The following is a 20,918-nucleotide window of genomic DNA, read 5'->3' on the forward strand; positions in this document are numbered from 1 at the left end:
GTATTAGTTTCTGATGTACAGCAAAGTGATTCTGCTATACATACATATATATATATTCTTTCTCATATTCTTTTCCATTATGGTTTATTACAGGATATTGAATAGAGTTCCCTGGGATCTACAGTGGGACCTTGTTGTTTATTTTATATATAATAGTTTGTATCTGCTACTCTCAAACTCCTAATTTATCTCTCTTCCCTTTCCCCTTTGGTAACCATAAGTTTGTTTTCTATGTCTGTGAGTCTGTTGCTGTTTTGTAAATAAGTTCATTTGTATCACATCTTAGATTCCACATATATGTGTTATCATATGATATTTGTCTTTCTCTTTCTGAATTACTTCAGTATGATAACCACTAGGTTCATTCGTGTTGCTGCAAATGGTATCATTACATTCTTTTTTTTAATGACTGAGTAGTATTCCATTGTATATATATACCACATGTTCTTTGTTCATTCATCTGTTGATGGACATTTAGGTTGCTTCCATGTCTTGGCTATTGTAAATAGTGCCGCTATGAATATTGGGATGCATGTATCTTCTCGAATTATAGCTTTGTCTGGTTATATGCCCAGGAGTGGGATTACTGGATCATATGGCAACTCTATTTTTAGCTTTTTAAGGAACCCCCGTACTGTTTTCCATAATGGCTGTACCAATTTACACTCCCACCAACAATGTAGGAGGGTTTCCTTCTTTCCACACCCTCTCCAGCATTTATTATTTGTAGACTTTTTAATGATGGCCATTCTGACTGGTGTGATGTGATACCTCATTGTAGGTTTGATTTACATTTCTCTAATAATTAGCGAAGTTGAGGATATTTTCATGTGTCTGTTGGCCATCTGCATGTCTTCTTTGGAGAAATGTGAATTTAGGTCTTCTGTCCTATTTTCTTTTCTTTCTTTTTTTTTTTTTTTTGCGGTATGCAGGCCTCTCACTGTTGTGGACTCTCCCGTTGCGGAGCACAGGCTCCGGACGCGCAGGCCCAGCGGCCATGGCTCACAGGCCCAGCCGCTCCGCGGCATGTGGGATCTTCCCTGACAGGGGCACGAACCTGCATCCGCTGCATCAGCAGGCGGACTCTCAACCACTGCGCCACCAGGGAAGCCCTTCTGCCCATTTTTGATTGGGTTCTTTTTTGTTATTGAGTTGTATGAACTGTTTGTATATTTTGGAAATTAAGCCCTTGTTGGTCGCATTGTTTGCAAATATTTTCTACCATTCCATAGGTTGTTGTTTCATTTTGTTTATGGTTTCCTTTTCTGTGCAAAAGCTTATAAGTTTGATTAGGTCCCATTTGTTTATTTTTGCTTGTATTTCTATTGCTTTGGGAGACTGACATAAGAAAATGTTGCTACAATTTACATCGGAGAATGTTTTGCCTATGTTCTCTTCTAGGAGTTTTATGGTGTCATGTCTTATTAAATATATTTAAGTCTTTAAGCCATTTTAAGTTTATTTTTGTGTAGGGTGTGAAGGAGTGTTCTAACGTCATTGATTTACTTGTGACTGTAACAGGCATTTCTTGAGGTGTTCTTTGTGTCCTTTTTCTTACCTGTTTTAGTTTTTGTGCTATCATTCCTGCAGCCACAAGTCTCTTGTGGCTGATGTACAAATTTAGGTCTAGGTCCTATCCTCTCTTTTGCACAGATGTCCTGTAATTCCATACGCTTAATAAGCATTTTTACCTGGTTTTCCCACCAAGCAATCCAACAACTGAACTTCAACTGAACAAATCTGAACTTCCAGTTAGCATCTGTCTCTGTCATTGATATCATCCAAAAGACTTCTTTGACATCACAGCTTCCTTTCATTCCATATACAATTACATGGTAGGCCTTGTTGATTATTCTGTCACAACAGTATTTGTGGCAATCATTTTCTTTTCAGTTCCATTGACCTATGTCAAGTCCTTGTAATTTCTCCCCTGGATTTCTGAAAAAGTAGAATCCACCTAAGTGGATTTCCTGCTTGTAGTCTCTCCCCTCCCCAAAATAACCTGGATCAGTGTTCCTTAAAATTTTAACTTCGAGAAGTAGTATTTCCAGATAAAAGATGAATATTTTTAATTATAAATATGTCACATGCAATATTTAGAACACACTGATACTAAAAATTTATTTGTTGTTTATCTGAAATTCAAATTGACTGGCCAGCTTATATTTTTATTAGCTAAATCTGGCAACTCTATCTGGAGAGACTAAGTAAAACTGATGTATCTGCAGACCACCATTTTAAGTAATTAAAAAAACTGGCTTACCATGAACTTACCAAAAAACTTGTGATAGTTAAAAATTTAATAGTAGTAATGGTAACTGTTTAATATTGGCAAGCTGAATACACGTGCAATAGGGCAGGTTTCACAATTGACTTCTTAATTTTTATTTCTACTAAAATTAGAAAATCTAAATGCACAATGAGCTTGTCAGATATTGCAATGAGTGTTAGGTGGCTACTAGATAATTCCAAACAGTTGAATCTAGCGTGGATCTAGCATCATGAGGAGCTTCTAATTGAAGACAGCCTTTAGTAGTGTTAGATCCTAAGTAGAAGAGCATATGGCAACCTAAAAAATTGAAGTTTCAAGTTGAGAAAGAGTAGGAGTTGTATTCAAATGCATGGATTGCATTCAGCTCTGAAAAGCATTTTTTCCATACAGTTGCAACATTTGGATGTGGTTGAAAATATGTTGAATAATGTGTCATCCAGTTTTTTCTCTTAATAAGAAAGAAAATTATCATGTATTGGGAAATAATAAACTCCTGGAAGTAAAGGCATTTGCATAAAAGTCTGGTTTTCTTACAAAACCCTGATACTTTGTTTTTTTTAAAAAAAATTAATTTATTTATTTTTGGCTGCGTCGGGTCTTTGTTGCTGCGCACAGGCTTTCTCCAGTTGCAGAGAGGGTGTGGTACTCTTCCTTGCGGTGCATGGGCTTCTCATTGCGGTGGCTTCTCTTGTTGCGGAGCACAGGCTCTAGGCGCATGGGCTTCAGTAGTTGTGGCTTGCGGGCTCTAGAATGCAGGCTCAGTAGTTGTGGCACACAGGCTTAGTTGCTCCACGGTATGTGGGATCTTCCCGCACTAGAGCTTGAACCCGTGTCCCCTGCATTGGCAGGCGGATTCTTAACCACTGCACCACCAGGAAAGTCCCGAAAAATCCTGATACTTTGTTCCTAACATTAAAAATCATGGCATTTAGAATTTGAAGTAATAATTCAGGTTAATAAAAAAAATGAAAATGTTGCTCAGATAAGCCATTTGAACAAGTCTACTTGGAAAAATTAAAATAGTTTTTGTTAGCATTATTTGTATAGTAAAGAAGGGATTTTTACTCTAGCCCTTATTTAGAAACTTGTGAGAGCACCTTCCCCATTACTGGCCTCCATACTTTATTGTGGAAAAAGCAGTGTTCTAACATTTGCCTGTTTCTTCTCAATGATTATGCTTACTGGCTGCTATTACTATATACATAGTAATATGTTTACAGTTTACACTACTTTGTTATATGTTGAATCAGAATCAGGAGAAATATTGTTTGACTACCAATGTTCTCTGAATAAAACACGAAGTGGACTGACATTTTGCTTATTGTAGGAATAATATCCTTTGTACACCCAAAGCTACAACCCCATCAGTTTTTTTTGCGGGGGTACGCGGGCCTCTCACCGCTGCGGCCTCTCCCGTTGCGGAGCACAGGCTCCGGATGCGCAGGCTCAGCGGCCATGGCTCACGGGCCCAGCCGCTCCGCGGCATGTGGGATCCTCCAGGACCGGGGCACGAACCCGTGTCCCCTGCATCGGCAGGCGGACTCTCAACCACTGCTCCACCAGGGAAGCCCACAAAATAATTTTTTAAGTGAAAATTTTTCTAAATGAAAATGTCTTCTTCTATAAGCTGAATTTTTAATGATAAACCAAACAGGAAATTTCTGGGCATCTTTCCTTGTGTACCACATATACACTGTGAAATGATTCATATTGTGTATATCAGTGCATCCACTCATAAGATAAACGTCTGTTTAGCAAGTACAGGGTGATACTGCCCTTTCATGTTGTATACCATGATTTTGTATGATATTGATATTTGATTAGGGATTTTTGCCTAGAGCTTGTTATACTTTCTCCAAGCAAAATATTTATTATTAACTGTGTAGCTAGTTGCACAAGTTATCTCTGAAACAAAGTGACCTTTACCATTTTTTTAAAAAATGAGGGAATTAACTTGATCTTTTTTTATCCACAAGTTCATCTATTTCATTCTGGAAAACATTGCTTTTATTCCAGAAAAATACATTTCTTGGCAATGAAGTTATTGTATTTGGGTCAAAACTGACTTGAAGGCTTTGATGGCTTTCCAAGTCATTGACAGAATTTCCTAAACAGTCGAGGTGTATTGGGCAAGGGACAAATGGATGCTAGCCCAATAAAATCCAATTTTTAGATCTTCATAGCTGTACTTCCTATTTACTGTTTATTTTTTGTTGCTTGGATCAACTTACCACATTTAAAGCCACATAATGATTCATATTCTATATCTGCACTGCAGTCTTGTTTAATAGCTAGCTACCTTTAACACGTAATTTGAATTGAAGTACTTGTTACCTTTTTTCACCACTACTTCTAATGCTTCAATGTACTTCATTTGAGTGAATGATTTTTCTCTTTTTGGTGAATTGGAAATATAATACAACAAAATGGTAACAAAGAAAAATTTAATTTTAACAAATGTAAACAATAATATATGAATTATGTTAAAATACCTTGGTTGAGATAAACTATACTGATAACTAAATGAGGGAAATGGATCTGTGTAATCTTTGTAGTACATATACAACCTACAAGAATTCAAAGATGCTCAATAGCATAATGGGATTTCTGTTAAAATTGGAATAAATTTATGTTAGACAATTTGTGAAAGATGTGTGAAGAGGTAGTACACTGTAGTGCTAAAACAGGGGTATGGGTGGAATATAGTCCCAGAGTCAGCCTTCTTCAGTTTGCCTCCCGCAACACTACTTACCAGCTGGGTGTCCCTTGCTTAACCTCTTTGCTTCTGTTTCCTTATCTGCAAAATGTAAATAATAGAATCTACCTCACAGTGTTGTTATGAGGATTAAATAAGTACTTATAAAGCAGTATGGACAGTGTCCGGCTCGAAGTGCTCAATGCTTCCTATTATTAGAAAATAAATCTGTGCAATCATCTTACCACTTCTCTACTAAAAACTTGTCACTATGTCCCTATCGTTGATCAAAGGAAGTTATCCCACTCTTAATCAAAATACATTGCCTCCTGTTTTGGCTGTCGGTATCTCTCCTACCAGACATAAGCGCCCAGATCCTCTTACACTACCAGTTCTATAGCAGGCATTCAAAACTTGCTGAACTTTTTCCCACTAGGGACAAAGGTCCTTAAAAGAGGAAAAAACTAGAAAGGATTACAAATCACGAAGTGAAGTTTAAGCAGTAGGGCACCTAAAGAAGATTTACAAAACAAATCATCTGCAGAGTGGCCGACCAGGCGAATCCACCACCCAGCGAAGCTTTTTAGTAAAATTATTTTTCACTGACGTCACTCGATCGCTGACCTCTAAGGTAGAAGAGGCGGAATTAGAGAGACAGCTGGACTTCTTCCTCGCCCTCCCTCCTCCACTGGACTGGCTGGCAGCTCCGTGGCCAGCCCTGCTTCTGGTCGTTTTGCGATTCCATTGGTCAGTTTTCCCGAGGAGGCTGGCCTTGGGGATGACCCCGCCCCCTCTAGGGGCGGGTCTCTCCGTCGTAGGGGCTGGGGATGGTGGGGCGGGGGGCGGTTGCTGCAGCCGCCATCTTGGATTCCGCGGTAGCATTGGCGGCAGTACGGCGCCGCGTCTGGGGAGTGGCTCTCCCCTCCCCCTCCCCCCGGTTCCTTGGCGGTGGCTCCTCCCACTGGGGGGGGTGCGGCGGCGGTGGCATCTACAGCTATGGCGGCGACTACTGCTAATCCCGGTGAGGAGACGGAGGACTGGGGTGCCTCTCAAGGAGGAGGGGCTGAAGGGGTTGGCAACTGGGTAGACCCAGCGCTGAGGGGCCGTAGTTGGGGCTGAGGGCGCTGAGACGCGTGGGGGTGGCTACGGGGCGGTGGGGGAGGGGAGTGACCTGGGGGAGGGGAGTGACCTGGGGGAGGGGCCCGCCCCTGGGGAATAGGGGAGACCCGAGGTGGAGGGAGGGAGCAGGCGGGTGGGAGTTGGGGATTCCTTGCCCCGAGTTCTGTTTGAGCAGCTGTCCGTGCGGGGCTGGCCCGCCTCCACTCTTGTGGCGGCTTTCTGGTGTGCGATGTAGTCCTCTTTCAGCCTTCTGCCCACTGTGGACCTGCTTGATGCCGAATAACTGTGGGCAGTGTGGCTCGTTTTACTTTAAAGGTAGTTGGGACTCATAGGATCATGTTGCTGTTTAGCTGAGGTGTTACTTCCAAACGTTTAGATTTTAAATTTTAAAAATCTTTGAATTCATACTCAGTTTCTTAAAAAAAAAAGAAGCTGTACCTCCTCCCTCCCTATCCGAGGGCTATCCTTTGAAACTTGCGTTTATGTATTAAGAGGTGCCTCTAGTGTCATTAGCTGCTGAAGGCAGAGGTTTGTGTAATGTTTGAGTTACAGGATAGATCTTGCCAACAGCAAGCATCCAGGACCCAGGTTTAAATCTTGTTAGGTGGGTCAAGGCAGTTCCCATTCTTTAAGAAAAGTTCAGTTCATGCTATTTCTCAATGAACATCTCTTCTAAAGTGGGAGCTTGAACGTTAAAAATCTAGTCAGTCATGTCTAAAAGATGGAATGGGGTGTAGTGCAGCAGCAGGTCTAGACAGATCAGGTCTTCAAATTCCTAGTCCCAGTCCTCTTTCCAGTACATTACAGTTATTTCTCCCTAGGAAGTATTTCATTTAAGGGATCCTAGTTTACTTTGCTGACCTTGGCTATTCCCCAGAAATCCTTATCTTTGATAGCCTTAGAAAAGAAGTGAGAGGTGGGGGTGAATAACTTGAAAATATGGTAGTGGGAAGGATTCACTGCTGTTCCCTTGTTAAAACTTAAACTGGATTTTTTTTCGTGTCTCTGAAAGGCAGTAGTATTTTACAGTACTCAGCTTTTGCTATTACAATTGAATCACTGAAATTTACTGTCTTTCCTACCATGTTTCTGGGAACAGACCTATTTAAAGAAGTTAATTTGTCACATGTCAATATCATATTTTTAAATCTTTTAAATATTTTAAGAGGAAAAGGAGATAAAGTTAATGGCTAAAATTGCATTGCAGGAAGTGCTGAGTGATGGAATAAAATCAGAAAGATGCTATTATTATGGCAGACCTGACCTTGAAGTAAAATAACCTGTTAACTAGGGAGTAAATAAACAAGATTTTAAACTGATAACACATTGCAAAATACTTATATAACCCTAGTCAAGTTGCAAAGCATTTCTCTTATTAAGAGGTGGCCTGGGTAAAGAAGTTTAGTGCATATGTCAGAAGCTTTTTTCCCAGCAGTGTGGGTTGGGTTGCTTTATTTTGTTTTGTTTTTTAAACAACAGTAACCAGAATGACAATCTCTTGACCACATTTTCATTAGCTGATCAATATCAACTTAAAACTGTAAGCAGAAAATAACATTCATTTGTGCAGAATCCTTGCTTATGATGAAACAGTTACTTTGTTTATTGCCCTTTGGCAGCCTGCTTCTGCAGTTTTTAGGGTTCTTTTTTTGCGGACCTCTCACTGTTGTGGCCTTTCCCGTTGCGGAGCACAGGCTCAGCGGCCATGGCTCACGGGCCTAGCTGCTCCGCTGGGCATGTGGGATCTTCCTGGACCAGGGCACGAACCCTGGACTCTCAACCACTGCGCCACAAGGGAAGCCCTAGGGTTCTTTTTCGATGTTGGATAATTCTCCCATCTCTTACAAGTTATTGATCCCAAGTTCAACACATGATAATTAAATTAGAAAGTGCATTTTCTTCCTTCAATTCTTGTTTTGCCTCTTTGTATCAAAAGGAAGAGATCATAGTTGCATTGTGGAGTTTTGATAGCCTGTTCCGTTTTGGGAAATGAGGACCATAAATGTAGGGACACAGGGTGGGAATGAACTGTGCTCAGTGAAAAGAAAGTAAATGGTTTTCAGGTCAGAATTCTTTGTTGCATGGTCAAACCTTTAATCCTTAGAGTCATTTTAAGGACTAGGGACATCAGACTGATTTCTTTGAGTTTTTTCTACTTTGTCATTTTGCTAGTTAAGTTTCCCTATGGTTCTTGTTTGTTCTGTCCTCACATATGTCTGCAAAGAATTTTGGTAATAATTATTTAACTCTTCTAAGCTTCATTTAAGTTAATCCTTAGTGTTAATAACAATACTTGATCATTTTAGTTGTATTTAGAGTTTGATTTAGAGACTGTTGGTGTCCTTTCAGGGTCTTGCAGGGGACCTGGTTCCTTTGCATTTTTCTCTATGTCTTAACATGGTGCTGGATCAAAAGAAGAGTAAGATATAGTTTATACTCCACAATCTAAGAGTTACGTTGAAGTAATAGTTCTAATGTGGTGGTGGCTTTTTTCTGCGTAATTGATAATTCTTCATATTCTATTATTTTTCACTAATTCTACTTAGCAGTGGCAAGATAAGTGAGTGGGTGGGTGGTCCATGAAGTCTTAGGCTATATCTTTCTTGTCTACATAACTAAACATTTTGAGAAACATTTAAAAAATTGCACGTGTGATTTGTAATGTATCGGCTAAGGCACTGTTTGGGAATAGATTAGTTATTTGATTTATAATTCAGTATTCAAACCAGAGATGTGAATGAATTTTTAGGAGTGCAGTTTTCTTCTTCCTTGATTCTGGTGTTCTCTTTCCCAGGGACCTCTTTTTGTGGTATTAGGTACCATTTATTGTGGGTAGAGAACGGGTAGAAGGCAAAGGAAGGAACACACTTGTTTGGGTTTGTAAGGCTGACACTTAGGAAAACTTTTTTTTTCCACATAATTTTTACCTTCATAAATTATAGTTTTTAAAGCATCAATTAGAAGACTTCTTACCCATTACCTTTACTTAACCTTTTTCAGATACAGGAAAATAGGAATTTATGCAGTATAAAATTACAATGCCAAGATACTTTAAAAATTATATTCTATTGCAAAAACCTATTTCAAAAGTGTTTAAATATAGTTTACTAATTCAGCAATTGAAATACAATTAACATTTTTGAAAAAGAACCTTAATCCATATACTTTTTATGCTGTTCGAATTGTGGCACCAAACTGAATCTTTTCTGTTTTTTTAGAAATTAAGAAGTAGATACTTCTGCATTCTTGGAACTCTACTTTTCTTGTTGTTTTGAAATAGTGGTCTCTCACTTTACTTTTTTGCATTCCAACCCTACTCCTCTACTCAAACAATCCACTAACAGATGAGAATATGTTGTTTCATGGATGTTTTGTGAAAGTCTTTTGTGGTTGTCTGCTATGGATGACTTTCTTCTAAGGCAGTAACAGTAGGGATTTCCACAGTACCAAGTGGTGGTTGATCTTCAAAAAACTAAATTGCAACACTCAAGGAAACTAAACACTTTTTCCTTGATTTTACTTAGGTTATGACATTTGGGGCATATTTAATTTCAAAACTAGTAAAATTTGAATCCTTAATTGTAGAAACTATCTTTGGAACCATCTTTTTTTTTTTCCCCTTCAGGCTATTTACAATATTTATTTTAAATGTTAATTCCCTGGCGGTATAGTCCTGTATAGAGGTGCAAGGGTGACATTTCTGTCAGTGTTATCCAGTGTCTCTGTGGTTGTATAGCTGATCTTATTTAGATGTAACAGTAAAGGATACATTTAAAGCTCTTGTGATATGCAAGGCCTGAGCTCAGTGGAGTCTATTTGGGCCCATCACCCACACCCAATGATAGGCCCTGCCTGTACAGCCATCTGTTTTTAAGAATGCTGCCTAATATGCCATGATGATTTCAATAAGTAGACATCAACGAATATTGGAGTTGGATTCAAGGTAACTCCTGTCATTTTACATGTAAGAAAACAAACCTAGAGAGAGGAACTGGCACATTTATTAAACATCTATTAAGTTCTTACTATATGCCAGGCTACACTTTCCTGTTTTGTTGGCTATTCTGTATGTTAGAAACCATCTCTTAGTTTCCAAATAAATTCTCTAAATTTGCATCTCTTTTCATCATTTCTTCATTTTGTATTTGTCCCTTCACATTTTCTCTAGTTGAGTAGACAAACTAAGTTTATGACTTCAACAACTTAATTAGAATTTAAGTTCCATGAGAGTAGGACCTTTACCTCCCTTGTTCACCACAGCACCCTACTGCTCCCAGGGGTGCCTAGTACGTAGGACTACAGTTCAGTAAATGTTTGTTGAATAAATGAATGTTGTAAAACCTGGCATTGGAGGTTCATATCTTTATGCACTGTTAATATGAAAATACCTTTGAAAGGATAACACTAATTAAACCATTAACAACATGAATTAATTTATAATAGCTAACAATAATTATATGCCAGATATTGTTATAAATATATTACCTCACTTAATATTCATATATTTATCTCATTTAATATTTTTCTTTAAAAAAAGTTATTTATTTTTTTATTTATTTTTTTAATTTTAGCTGTGTCTGGTCTTAGTTGTGGCGCACAGACTCCAGAGCGCACGGGCTCAATAGTTGTGGCATGTGGACTCTCTAGTTGTGGTGCAGAGGCTCAGTAGTTGCGGTGCGCGGACTTAGTTGCCCTGCGGCATGTGGGATCTTAGTTGCCTGACCAGGGGTCGAACCTGGGTCCCCTGCATTGGAAGGCGGATTCTTAATCGTTGGACCACCAGGGAAGTCTCCTCATTTAATCTTTACAAGACTCCTATGAGGTATATATTAATATTCTTGTTTTCAGATGAGGAAACTAAGGCACAGAGTGAATAATTAGTTTGTCTGAAGTCACATAGCTAGTAGCGGGTAGAGACAGTTTTTTTGGGGGGTGGGTAGAGACATTTTGATTGCTGGCAGTCCGTCTACACAAATTTTTTTTTTTAGGAGTTTTTTTTTCTTTTTTTAAATTAAAATATAGTTGATGTACAATATTATATGTTTCAGGTGTACAACATAGTGACTCACAATTTTAAAGGTTATATTCCATTTATAGTTATTATTAAATATTGGCTGTATGCCCTTTGTTGTACTATAGATCCTTGTAGCTTATTTATTTTATATATAGTAGTTTGTAGCTCTTAATCCCCTACCCTCATCTTGTCTCTCCCCTCTTCCTTCTCCCTACTAGTAACCACTAATTTGTTTTCTATATCTGTGAGTCTGTTTCTTGTTTGTTATGTTCAGGAGTATGTATTATTTTTTAGATTCCACATATAAGTGATATCATACATTGTTTGTCTTTCTCTGTTTGACTTATTTCACTTAACATAATACCCTCCAAGTCCATCCATGTTTTTGCAAATGGCAAGTTTCATTTTTATGGCTGAGTAGTATTCCGTTGTATATATGTACTACATCTTCTTTATCCATTTGTCTGTTGATGGACACTTAGGTTGCTTCCATATCTTGGCAATTGTAAGTAATGCTGCTATGAACATTGGAGTACAAGTATCTTTTGAATTAGTGTTTTGTTTTGTTTTTTTTGGATAAATTCCCCCGAGTGGGATTGCTGGGTCATATGGTACTTTAATTTTTAGTCTTTTTTGGGAAACCTCCATACTGTTTTGCACAGTGGCTACGCCGTTTTACATTTCCACTAACAGTGTCTGAGGGTTCCTATTTTTCCACATCCTCACCAACATTTATTATTTGTGGTCTTTAGACAGTATTCTTTTTTTTTTTTTTTTTTTTGCGATACGCAGGCCTCTCACTGTTGTGGCCTTTCCCGTTGCAGAGCTCAGGCTCAGCAGCCATGGCTCACGGGCCCAGCCGCTCCACGGCATGTGGGATCCTCCCGGACCGGGGCACGAACCCGTGTCCCCTGCATTGGCAGGCGGACTCTCAACCACTGCGCCACCAGGGAAGCCCTAGACAGTATTCTTAATTACTAAGTTATAAGACTTTCTCCATTGTGACTTAAAGTCACTTCCTACAGAAATGTGGCACAATGGATACTTTTTGAGGAGGAGGAGGGTGGGGTATTGTCTTTTTTAGTAGATGAAGAAGGTGAAATACCACGTCCAACAGCCAGGATGGCACAGTTGCTTGGATGGAGAAGTGAGTGCAAGGTGCTGAAAAAGTTGCTGGAAGAGTGTTGCAGTTCCTAAAATTGTTTCTATAACTTCTTGTATTCTTTCTTCATAGTTGTTTTTCACCTCTTTAAACAACTTTTACTGGAATCCTTAACTCTTACTGGAATCCTTCTCCTAGTTTTTCATACCCCATTATTGTCCCTTTTTGATGAACTTCTTGAATTTGGCTTCAGAGACACTGCATTGCTTGTTCTTTCTCACTGACTCTTCCTTCTTTGTTCCTTAGGCCTGCTCATTTTCTTTTTCTTGTTCATTATGCTTCTCCTTTTCTAGTCTCACTCCTGGGACTGGAGCTCTTAATTGATTAATTAATTAGTAAGCCAGTCAACTTCCTTCATTTCTATTTGCCCACCTACCTGCCTCAATTAAACATTTATTTGGTAACTACTGTATCTCCTTCCCTCATTTATCTTTTATATATTGAAGACTCTCTAAAATTTTTATTCCTGTCTTCTCACATAAGCTTCTTTTCCTGTATTTTCATCTATTTAAAAAAAAACTTTATTTGAATAACTGTAACATGTTATTTTTATATATATATATATATATATATATATATATAGTCACTAGTATTTCCTTCAGATCTGCTGACCTTCCTAATTTTTCTGTATCTTTTGTGACTATTGCAGTTTTTCCAGTTCCCCAGGTTAAGCAATTAGATGTGTTTGGATTCTTTTATGTATTTATCTGATTTGTTATCACATCTTGTTTTTTTTTGCATTTAAAAAAAGCATTTTTAAACATATAAGGATATTAAAACATATAAAACATTTTAACCATATAAAATATATACCCAAAATAGATGTATTTATTAATTTTTTAAAATTGATCTTTATTGGATTATAGTTGCTTTACAATGTTGTGTTAGTTTCTGCTGTACAGCAAAGTGTATCAGTTATACATATATGTATATCTACTCTTTTTTAGATTCTTTTCCCATATAAGTCATTACAGAGTATTGAGTATAGTTCCCTGTGCTATATAAGTAGGTTCTTAATTAGTTATCTGTTTTATATATAGTAGTGCGTATATGTCAATCCCAATCTCCCAAGTTATCCCTCTCCCCCTTTCCCCTTTGGTAACCATAAGTTTGTTTTCTACATCTGTGATTCTTAAAATATATTTATTTAAACATATATATGTTAAAAATTATTTTAATAAAAATTACCCATGCATATATTTAATGACTTAGTGTTACATGATTTGTTATAAAAACAGCAGTCCTCTACCCCTTCTCTCAGCTTCTTCTCCCCAGTGACATCCATTTTTATTTCTTTTAACCAAACTTTTAACTTTTGATTAAATAAAATGTCCCAGAAGTAAAAGGCAAGAGTTTTCAAATTGAAGGAGCCAGAACAATGAATGAAAAACTCACCCACTCAAGGCACATTATTATGAAATTTCAGCATCAGATACAAAGAGTATCCTATAAGCTCCAGAGAGAAGAAAATTGGTCAGTTAAAAATAAGAAGGGGGCTTCCCTGGTGGCGCAGTGGTTGAGAGTCTGCCTGCCGATGCAGGGGACACGGGTTTGTGCCCCAGTCCGGGAAGATCCCACATGCCGCGGAGCGGCTGGGCCCGTGAGCCATGGCCGCTGAGCCTGCGCGTCCGGAGCCTGTGCACCGCAGCGGGAGAGGCCACAGCAGTGAGAGGCCCGCGTACCGCAAAAAAAATAAATAAATAAGGAATCAGATTAGTTTTGCTTCTCAGTAGTCACACTGGAAGATAGATGACAATGGAGCAATGCCTTCAAAATTCTGAGGGAAAGTAATCTCCAACTCAGAATTCCATACCTAGGCAAACTATCAGTTAGTGAAGTGGAAGAAAGATATTTTCACATACCCAAGGTCTCCCTTATACTCTTTCTCAGGAACTTACTAGGGGATGAGATTTACCAATAGGCAAGAGTAAACCAAGAAAGAGGAAACATGGAATACAGGAAAGAAGCAGTACAACAGGATACATCCATTTTGCATACATTGCTGTTAGTTACCCTGTTTTCAGTATTGTAACCTCACTTTCAAATTTGTCTGGTGTTCCCCAGTCCAGAGGACCTCTGGTTTACACTCTTCAGAGAATAAATCAGTTTTTTGACTGGGTGGTGGAGGGGCATTTTCCCTGCTGGAAGGGACAGGGAGAGGATCTGGGAATCCACCTGCTGCTTAAACAGATATCAAACTAATCCTTTTTATTTTAGCTTTCATTTGCCCTGCCTTCTACACCCCACACCTCATTTTTGATTAGTCTCGTTTCCCTGCTTCTATTCAAATTTTAAATCTGTCAAATTAATCTTTTAACTTACATTTTCTTCTTGTCACTCTGACTTAATATATTTTGTCTTTCAGTTGCTTATTGAATCAGATTTAAGATTTCATCTTGGCATTCAAGGCCTTCTTACAGTTGGCTAGCATTTGACATCTTATATTTTCTCCTGAATACAGACTCTGCTCTTTACAGGCCTGTTTCCCTACACCTCCTCACAGCTATATTCATATCTCCCTTTATGATTTGCTCATGTTCTTTTGTCTATGTGGAATGTCTTTTTCCTCTTCTTTAGTTTTTCTGAGGTCCAGCTTGACCAACTTTTCTGAAACTTCCTGGCTGGCTGGCTGGCTGGCTGGTAGCTTTATTTCCTTTAGTTTTTCCTTCCTGTTGAGTACCTTCTCTGCGCTAGGGAGTGTGTCAGACCTTAATTTAAACCATCTCAATTATCTTTTTTTTCTCTAAATTTCTCTATCCTTTAGATCCCATAAAAACCTATTATTGAAAGTATGGAATTTATTTTTTATGGGAAAATTTTGTCTTTTCTTAGGAAAGTTACATATATTAGCTATTTAAAATTTAACTGGAAAAAGTTAATAGTAATAACATATAAAGTAAACTCAGTTTTACTAATGATAGAGAAATCCACATCAAACCAACAATGATAATCATTTTATACCTGGAAAATTAGTAAAAATTTGAAGATTGCTAAGGTCCAGTGCTGTTGGAGGTATGGGTAATTTGATACCATTGGTGAGGTTCTCAATTGGTATGACCTTCTTGGAGGGTAATGGGCAGTTTTAAATATGCTCCTTTACATCCAGCGAGTCATTTTTAGAAATTTTTTAGTTGTAGGTAATACTGGCATCTTTGCTTAAAGATATACAAGGATATTCATTGAAACATTATTTATGATAATGATAGTTTGAATGTCATAAATGTGTACGTTTGTACTATGAAATACTGTATAACTTAAAAAGAATGAGCTAACAGTGTTTATTGACATGATATACCTTCCAAGATACATTGTTAATTGGAAAAAAATAAAAGTTTCAGAATAAATATAATATGGTCCCTCTCCTTTGTTATGTAAAAATTGCTAAAACCCTGTAATATATGGTGTATAGAAAAAGGTCTGGAAGGATTCGTATCAAAATGTTAACAGCAGTTTCCCATGGGGGAAGCTGGGGTATATGTGTGGAGGATTTTACTTTTGACTGTTTGCTTCTGTATTGAGTATTTTTAGAGACGTCTACATCTGAGTTTCTGTATATCCATATTTTAATATATTACTTTTGTAATGTAAAAATTAGTAATGGCAAAACCAGTTAACAAATTGGTGTTCGATATATTTTTACAAAGCTACTATTCAAGGCGTACTTTACAATGTGTCAGGCACTATTCACGTGCAGTATCTAATTTAATCTTCCCCAAAGGTAGGTACTGTCATTAGCTACATTTTACAGATAAACCCTGAGAGATTAAATAATTTGCCCAAGGTCATACGTAGTAAGTGGTAACCCTAGGATTGGAATCTAGATTTATCTCACTTTAGAGTTTGATTTGTGTTCTCTAAGATTTTCAACACATGCCACACACATAGACACATGCACATAAATTTTCTTTTTAAAAAATTGGGATCACGCATTTCCTGATTGTAAAAGTAATATATGTTTAATGTAAAAGAGAAAACGAAATGGATATGTAGAAAATCAAATATAGGAGTCTCTAAATGCCATCCCATAGATAACGACTGTTAATAGTTTATTGTGTAACATTTGCTCACTCCGTTCTAGCCATGATGTCATCCACACCATTTCTAGAACTTAGGCATGCTCTCACCTCTGGGTCTTTGCACTCTGCCTGGAATGCATTTTTCCCAGATACCTGCATGGTTTGTTCCTTTACCTCCTTCTGACCTTTCCTTAAATGTTAACCTTTTCAGCGAGGTCTTCCCTCAGCATCTAAAATTGCTGGAACCTTTATGTATTTCTGAGTTGACTCCCCTAGTTTATTTTTCTCCACATTTATCACTATATAACATATCGTTAGGTCAAACCAAATGAAATGACTATCCATTTTTTACCTATAAAATGTCAGTTTCGGGCTTCCCTGGTGGCGCAGTGGTTGAGAGTCCGCCTGCCAATGCAGGGGACACGGGTTTGTGCCCCGGTCCGGGAGGATCCCACGTGCTGTGGAACGGCTGGGCCCATGAGCCATGGCCGCTGAGCCTGCGCGTCCGGAGCCTGTGCTCCGCCACGGAAGAGGCCACAGCAGTGAGAGGCCTGCGTACTGCAAAAAATAAATAAATAAATAAAATGTCAGTTTCATATTATCAACCCATTTTATATTTTAATCATTTCTCAATTTATCTTTCTCTTCCACTAACATGTAAAAAAAGTTAGGATTTTTGTCTCTTTTATTTATTGTTCTATCTCTAGGGCCTGCAACAATGCCTGGCATATAATAGGCATGCACTAAATAGAAATGAATTCTTCCAGGCTTTTGTTATGCATATAACCTTTATAAAGGATTATATTATATATAATTTTCTGTAGCTTATTTTTCCATATCATATATGGTGAATAACTTTCCATTTCAATCATATAGATCCACCTCAAAAATTTTTTTATATATTGAAATTTTTTTATTGTGGCAAAATACACATAAAATTTGCCTTTTTAACTTTTTAAAAATTTATTAACAATTTAAAAACAATTTTTATTTTATTTATTTCTTTTTGGCTGTGTTGGGTCTTCGTTGCTGCACACAGGCTTTCTCTAGTTGCGGCAAGCGGGGGCCACTCTTTGTTGTGGTGTGCGGGCCATCCATCACGGTGGCCTCTCCTGTTGTGGAGCCCGGGCTCTAGGCACACGGGCTCAGTAGTTGTGGCTCACGGACTCTCAAGCGCAAGCTCAGTAGTTGTGGCGCACGGGCTTAGTTGCTCTGCGGCATGTGGGATCCTTCTGGACCAGGGAACAAACCCGTGTCTACTGCATTGTCAGGCAGACTCCTATCCACTGCGCCACCAGGGAAGCCCCTAAAATTTATTTTTAATTGAAGTGTAGCTGAATTACAATGTTGTGTTAATTACTGATGTACAGCAAAATGACTCAGTTACACCATTATATGTACATTATTTTTCATATTCTTTTTAACTATTTTTAAGTGTACAGGTCAGTGGCATTAGTATAGTCACATTGTTATGCAGCCATCACCACCATCCACTTCCAGAACTTTTTCATCTTGCAAAATTAAAACTCTGTACTTATTAAACAATTACTTCCTGTTCCCCAGTCCCTCCAGCCCACGCCGCCATTCTACACTCTATGAATCTGACTATTCTAGGTACCTTATATAAGTGGAATCCTGCAGTATTTGTCTTTTTGTGACTGGATTATTTCACTTAGCATAATATTTTCAAGGTTCATCCATGTTGTAGCATGTTGCAGAATTTCCTTCTTTTTAAAGGCTGGATAGTATTCCATTGGATGTATATGCTGTGTATTTAAAGATCCATTCATCTTGATCAACACTGGGTTGCTTCTTCCTCTTGGCTTTTGTGACTAATGCTGCTTTGAACCTGGGTGTTGTACAAGTGTCTTTTCAAGACCCTACTTTCAAATTTCAGTTCTTTTTAGTATATGCCCAGAAGTGGAATTGCTGGATTATATATTCATTGTAGTTTTAATTTTTTGAGGAATTTCCATACTATTCTCAATAGTGGCTGCCACTTTTACATTCCTACCAAAAGTGTACAATAGTTTCAATTCCCTCACATCCTTGTTAACACATACTATTATTTTTTTTATTTTTCATGGTGTCCATCCTAATGGGTGTGAGGTGATATCTCAGTGTAGTTTTGATTTGCATTTCTCTAATCATTAGTGATATTAGGCATCTTTTCATGTGCTTATTGGCCATTTGTATATTTTCTTTGGAGAAACATGTTCAAGTCCTTTGTCCATTTTTTAATTAGGTTGTCTTTTTTTGTTGTTGTTGAGTCATAGGAGTTCTTTATGTATTCTGGATTTTAATCTCATCACACATATGGATCACAACTGTTTTCTCCCATTCTGTGGGTTGCCTTTTTACTCTGTTGATACAGTGTTCTTTGATGCACAAAATTTCTAATTTTGATGAAGTCCAATTTATCTATTTTTTACTTTTGTTGCTTGTGCTTTTGATATATCCAAGAAATTGCCACATCCAGTGTCATGAAGCTTTTTCCCTGTTTTCTTCTATGAGTTGCATACTTTTTGCTCTTACGTTTAGATCTTTGATCCACTTTGAGTTAATTTTTGTATATTAGGTAATGTAAGGAAGGATACAACTTCATTTTTTTTAACATGCAGGTATCCAGTTTTCCCAGCACCATTTGTTGAAAAGATTATCCTTTCCCCATTGAACGGTTGTGACACTCTTGTTGAAAATCGTTTGACCGTATATGTGAGGTTTTATTTCTGGGCTCTGTATTCTATTTTGTTGGTCTATGTGTCTGTCTCTATGCCACTGTCACACTATTTTGATTACTGTAGCTTTGTGATGCATCAACATTTTAATGGTGAGTATTTGAGTACTCTCTTTATCCAGTATTAAAGGCAGTTATAATGCTTGGGCATGTAACAAAAGACATGCATAAAAGAGGTTTTGTATTTTGAGTTTAGATGCAGTTTATTATAAATATAATTTGGAGGTAGGTTTTAGGAATAATAAGTAAAATATTAAAAAACACATCCAGGACTTCTCTGGTGGCACAGTGGTTGGGAGTCTGCCTGCCAGTGCAGGGTACATGGGTTCGATCCCTGGCCCGGGAGGATCCCACATGCTGCAGAGCAGCTGGGCCTGTGTGCCATGACTGCTGAGCCTGCGCTCTAGAGCCTGAGAGCCACAACTACTGAGCCCTTGCCCCTAGAGCCGGTGGTCTGCTGCGGGAGAGGCCACAGCAATGAGAGGCCCGTGCACCACAGGGAAGAGTGGTCCCTGCTCCCCACAACTGGAGAGGGCCCGCGTGTAGCAGCAAAGACACAACGCAGCCAAAAATAAAAATGAGTAAATAGGGCTTCCCTGGTGGCGCAGTGGTTGAGAGTCCGCCTGCCGATGCAGGGGATGCAGGTTCGTGCCCCTGTCTGGGAAGATCCCACATGCCGTGGAGCGGATGGGCCCGTGAGCCATGGCTGCTGAGCCTGCGCGTCCAGAGCCTGTGCTCTGCAACGGGAGAGGCCACAACAGTGAGAGGCCCGCATACCGCAAAAAAAAAAAAAAAAAAAAAAAGAGTAAATAAATAGGTTTATGAAAAAAAGAAAACACATCCAAAGTGGTTCATATTTTATACAAGGTAGGAATATGATGAATTATTGTTATCAACATTTCTTTTTGAACATTTCATTATCTGTTCAACTTTTAATGCTTCCTTTATCATTTCTGTTTTCCTCATTCATGTTTTCAATGACTTAGTTTTATATTATTTCTCCTATTTCAGGAAAGGAAGTCACATTTAGTTAAAATTTATTTATTTATTTATTTGGGTGTGCTGGGTCTTAATTGTAGCACGCGGGATCTTCATTGCCGCGTGCAGGATCTTTTTTGCAGCATGCGGGATCTTTAGGTGCAGCATGCGGGATGTAGTTCCCTGACCAGGGATCGAACCTGGGCCCCCTGCATTAGGAGTGCGGAGTCTTAACCACTCAACCATGAGGGAAGTCCCGAGAAGTACCTTTTCTATAAATTTGGGAGACTGTGTTGACTAAAATATTTACTATTTTTCTGTAATTTATGTCAAGTTATGATTTTAATAGAAGGTGCTTTTGTTCAGTGCACTAAGAATACTCCTTAACTGTGCTACACTTAACATCACGCTAAGTTCCTCTTCCATTTAAAAGGAGCTAATCTTAGTAAGTTAAATCCAGAGTATGTTAAAAGAATCATACATCATTATTATATTAGGTCCTCAGGCCTGTAGTGACAAATTACCACAAACTAGAGGGCTTAAAACAACAGAAATTTATTCTCTTGCAGCTCTGGAGACTCAGCGTCCGAAATGAAGATATTGGCTGGTTAGGTTCCCTCTTTTCTAGGTTGTAGACACATCACTCCAGTCTCTGTATCCAAATGTCTGTCTCATTACGTTTATAAAAACAGCAGTCATTGGATTTAGAGCCCATCCTAACTCAATATGATCTCCGTCTTCACTAATTATATCTTCAGAGACCCTATTTCCAAGTAAGGTCACATTCTGCGTCTCTGTGGACATGCATTTTTACACTCTTCAGCCCACTACAATTTATTGAGCAAGATTTATTCCAGGAACTCAAGGATTGGTCACCCTGAGAAAACCTATATACTTGGGTCGTTAACAAACTAAAGGGGGAAAA

General features: G+C 38.3%; 1 protein-coding gene and 1 non-coding gene across 8 annotated transcripts in view; one reads left to right on the forward strand and one right to left on the reverse strand.

The window, feature by feature from the left end:
* Positions 1-5,830: 5,830 nt before the first annotated feature.
* ARNT (aryl hydrocarbon receptor nuclear translocator) overlaps positions 5,831-20,918 on the forward strand; it is a 62,581-nt gene continuing 47,493 nt past the window's right edge. For 4 of the 7 annotated variants that reach the window (XM_019919610.3, XM_019919611.3, XM_019919613.3 and 1 more), the window contains exon 1: positions 5,831-5,988. In XM_019919610.3, coding sequence (XP_019775169.1) covers positions 5,964-5,988 — 25 coding nt within the window. In that variant the 5' untranslated portion in view covers positions 5,831-5,963. Of the gene's footprint in view, positions 5,989-10,889; positions 10,909-20,918 lie in introns of those variants that run through there. The other 3 variants (XM_004318637.4, XM_019919614.3, XM_073808003.1) reach the window with 2 other exon arrangements.
* On the reverse strand, positions 20,173-20,245 carry TRNAR-CCU (transfer RNA arginine (anticodon CCU)). Its single transcript has one exon. It is a non-coding gene; the product is annotated as a tRNA-Arg (tRNA).

This window comes from Tursiops truncatus, chromosome 1 (genome assembly GCF_011762595.2).
Source record: "Tursiops truncatus isolate mTurTru1 chromosome 1, mTurTru1.mat.Y, whole genome shotgun sequence".
In the NCBI taxonomy this organism is placed as follows: Eukaryota; Metazoa; Chordata; class Mammalia; order Artiodactyla; family Delphinidae; genus Tursiops; species Tursiops truncatus.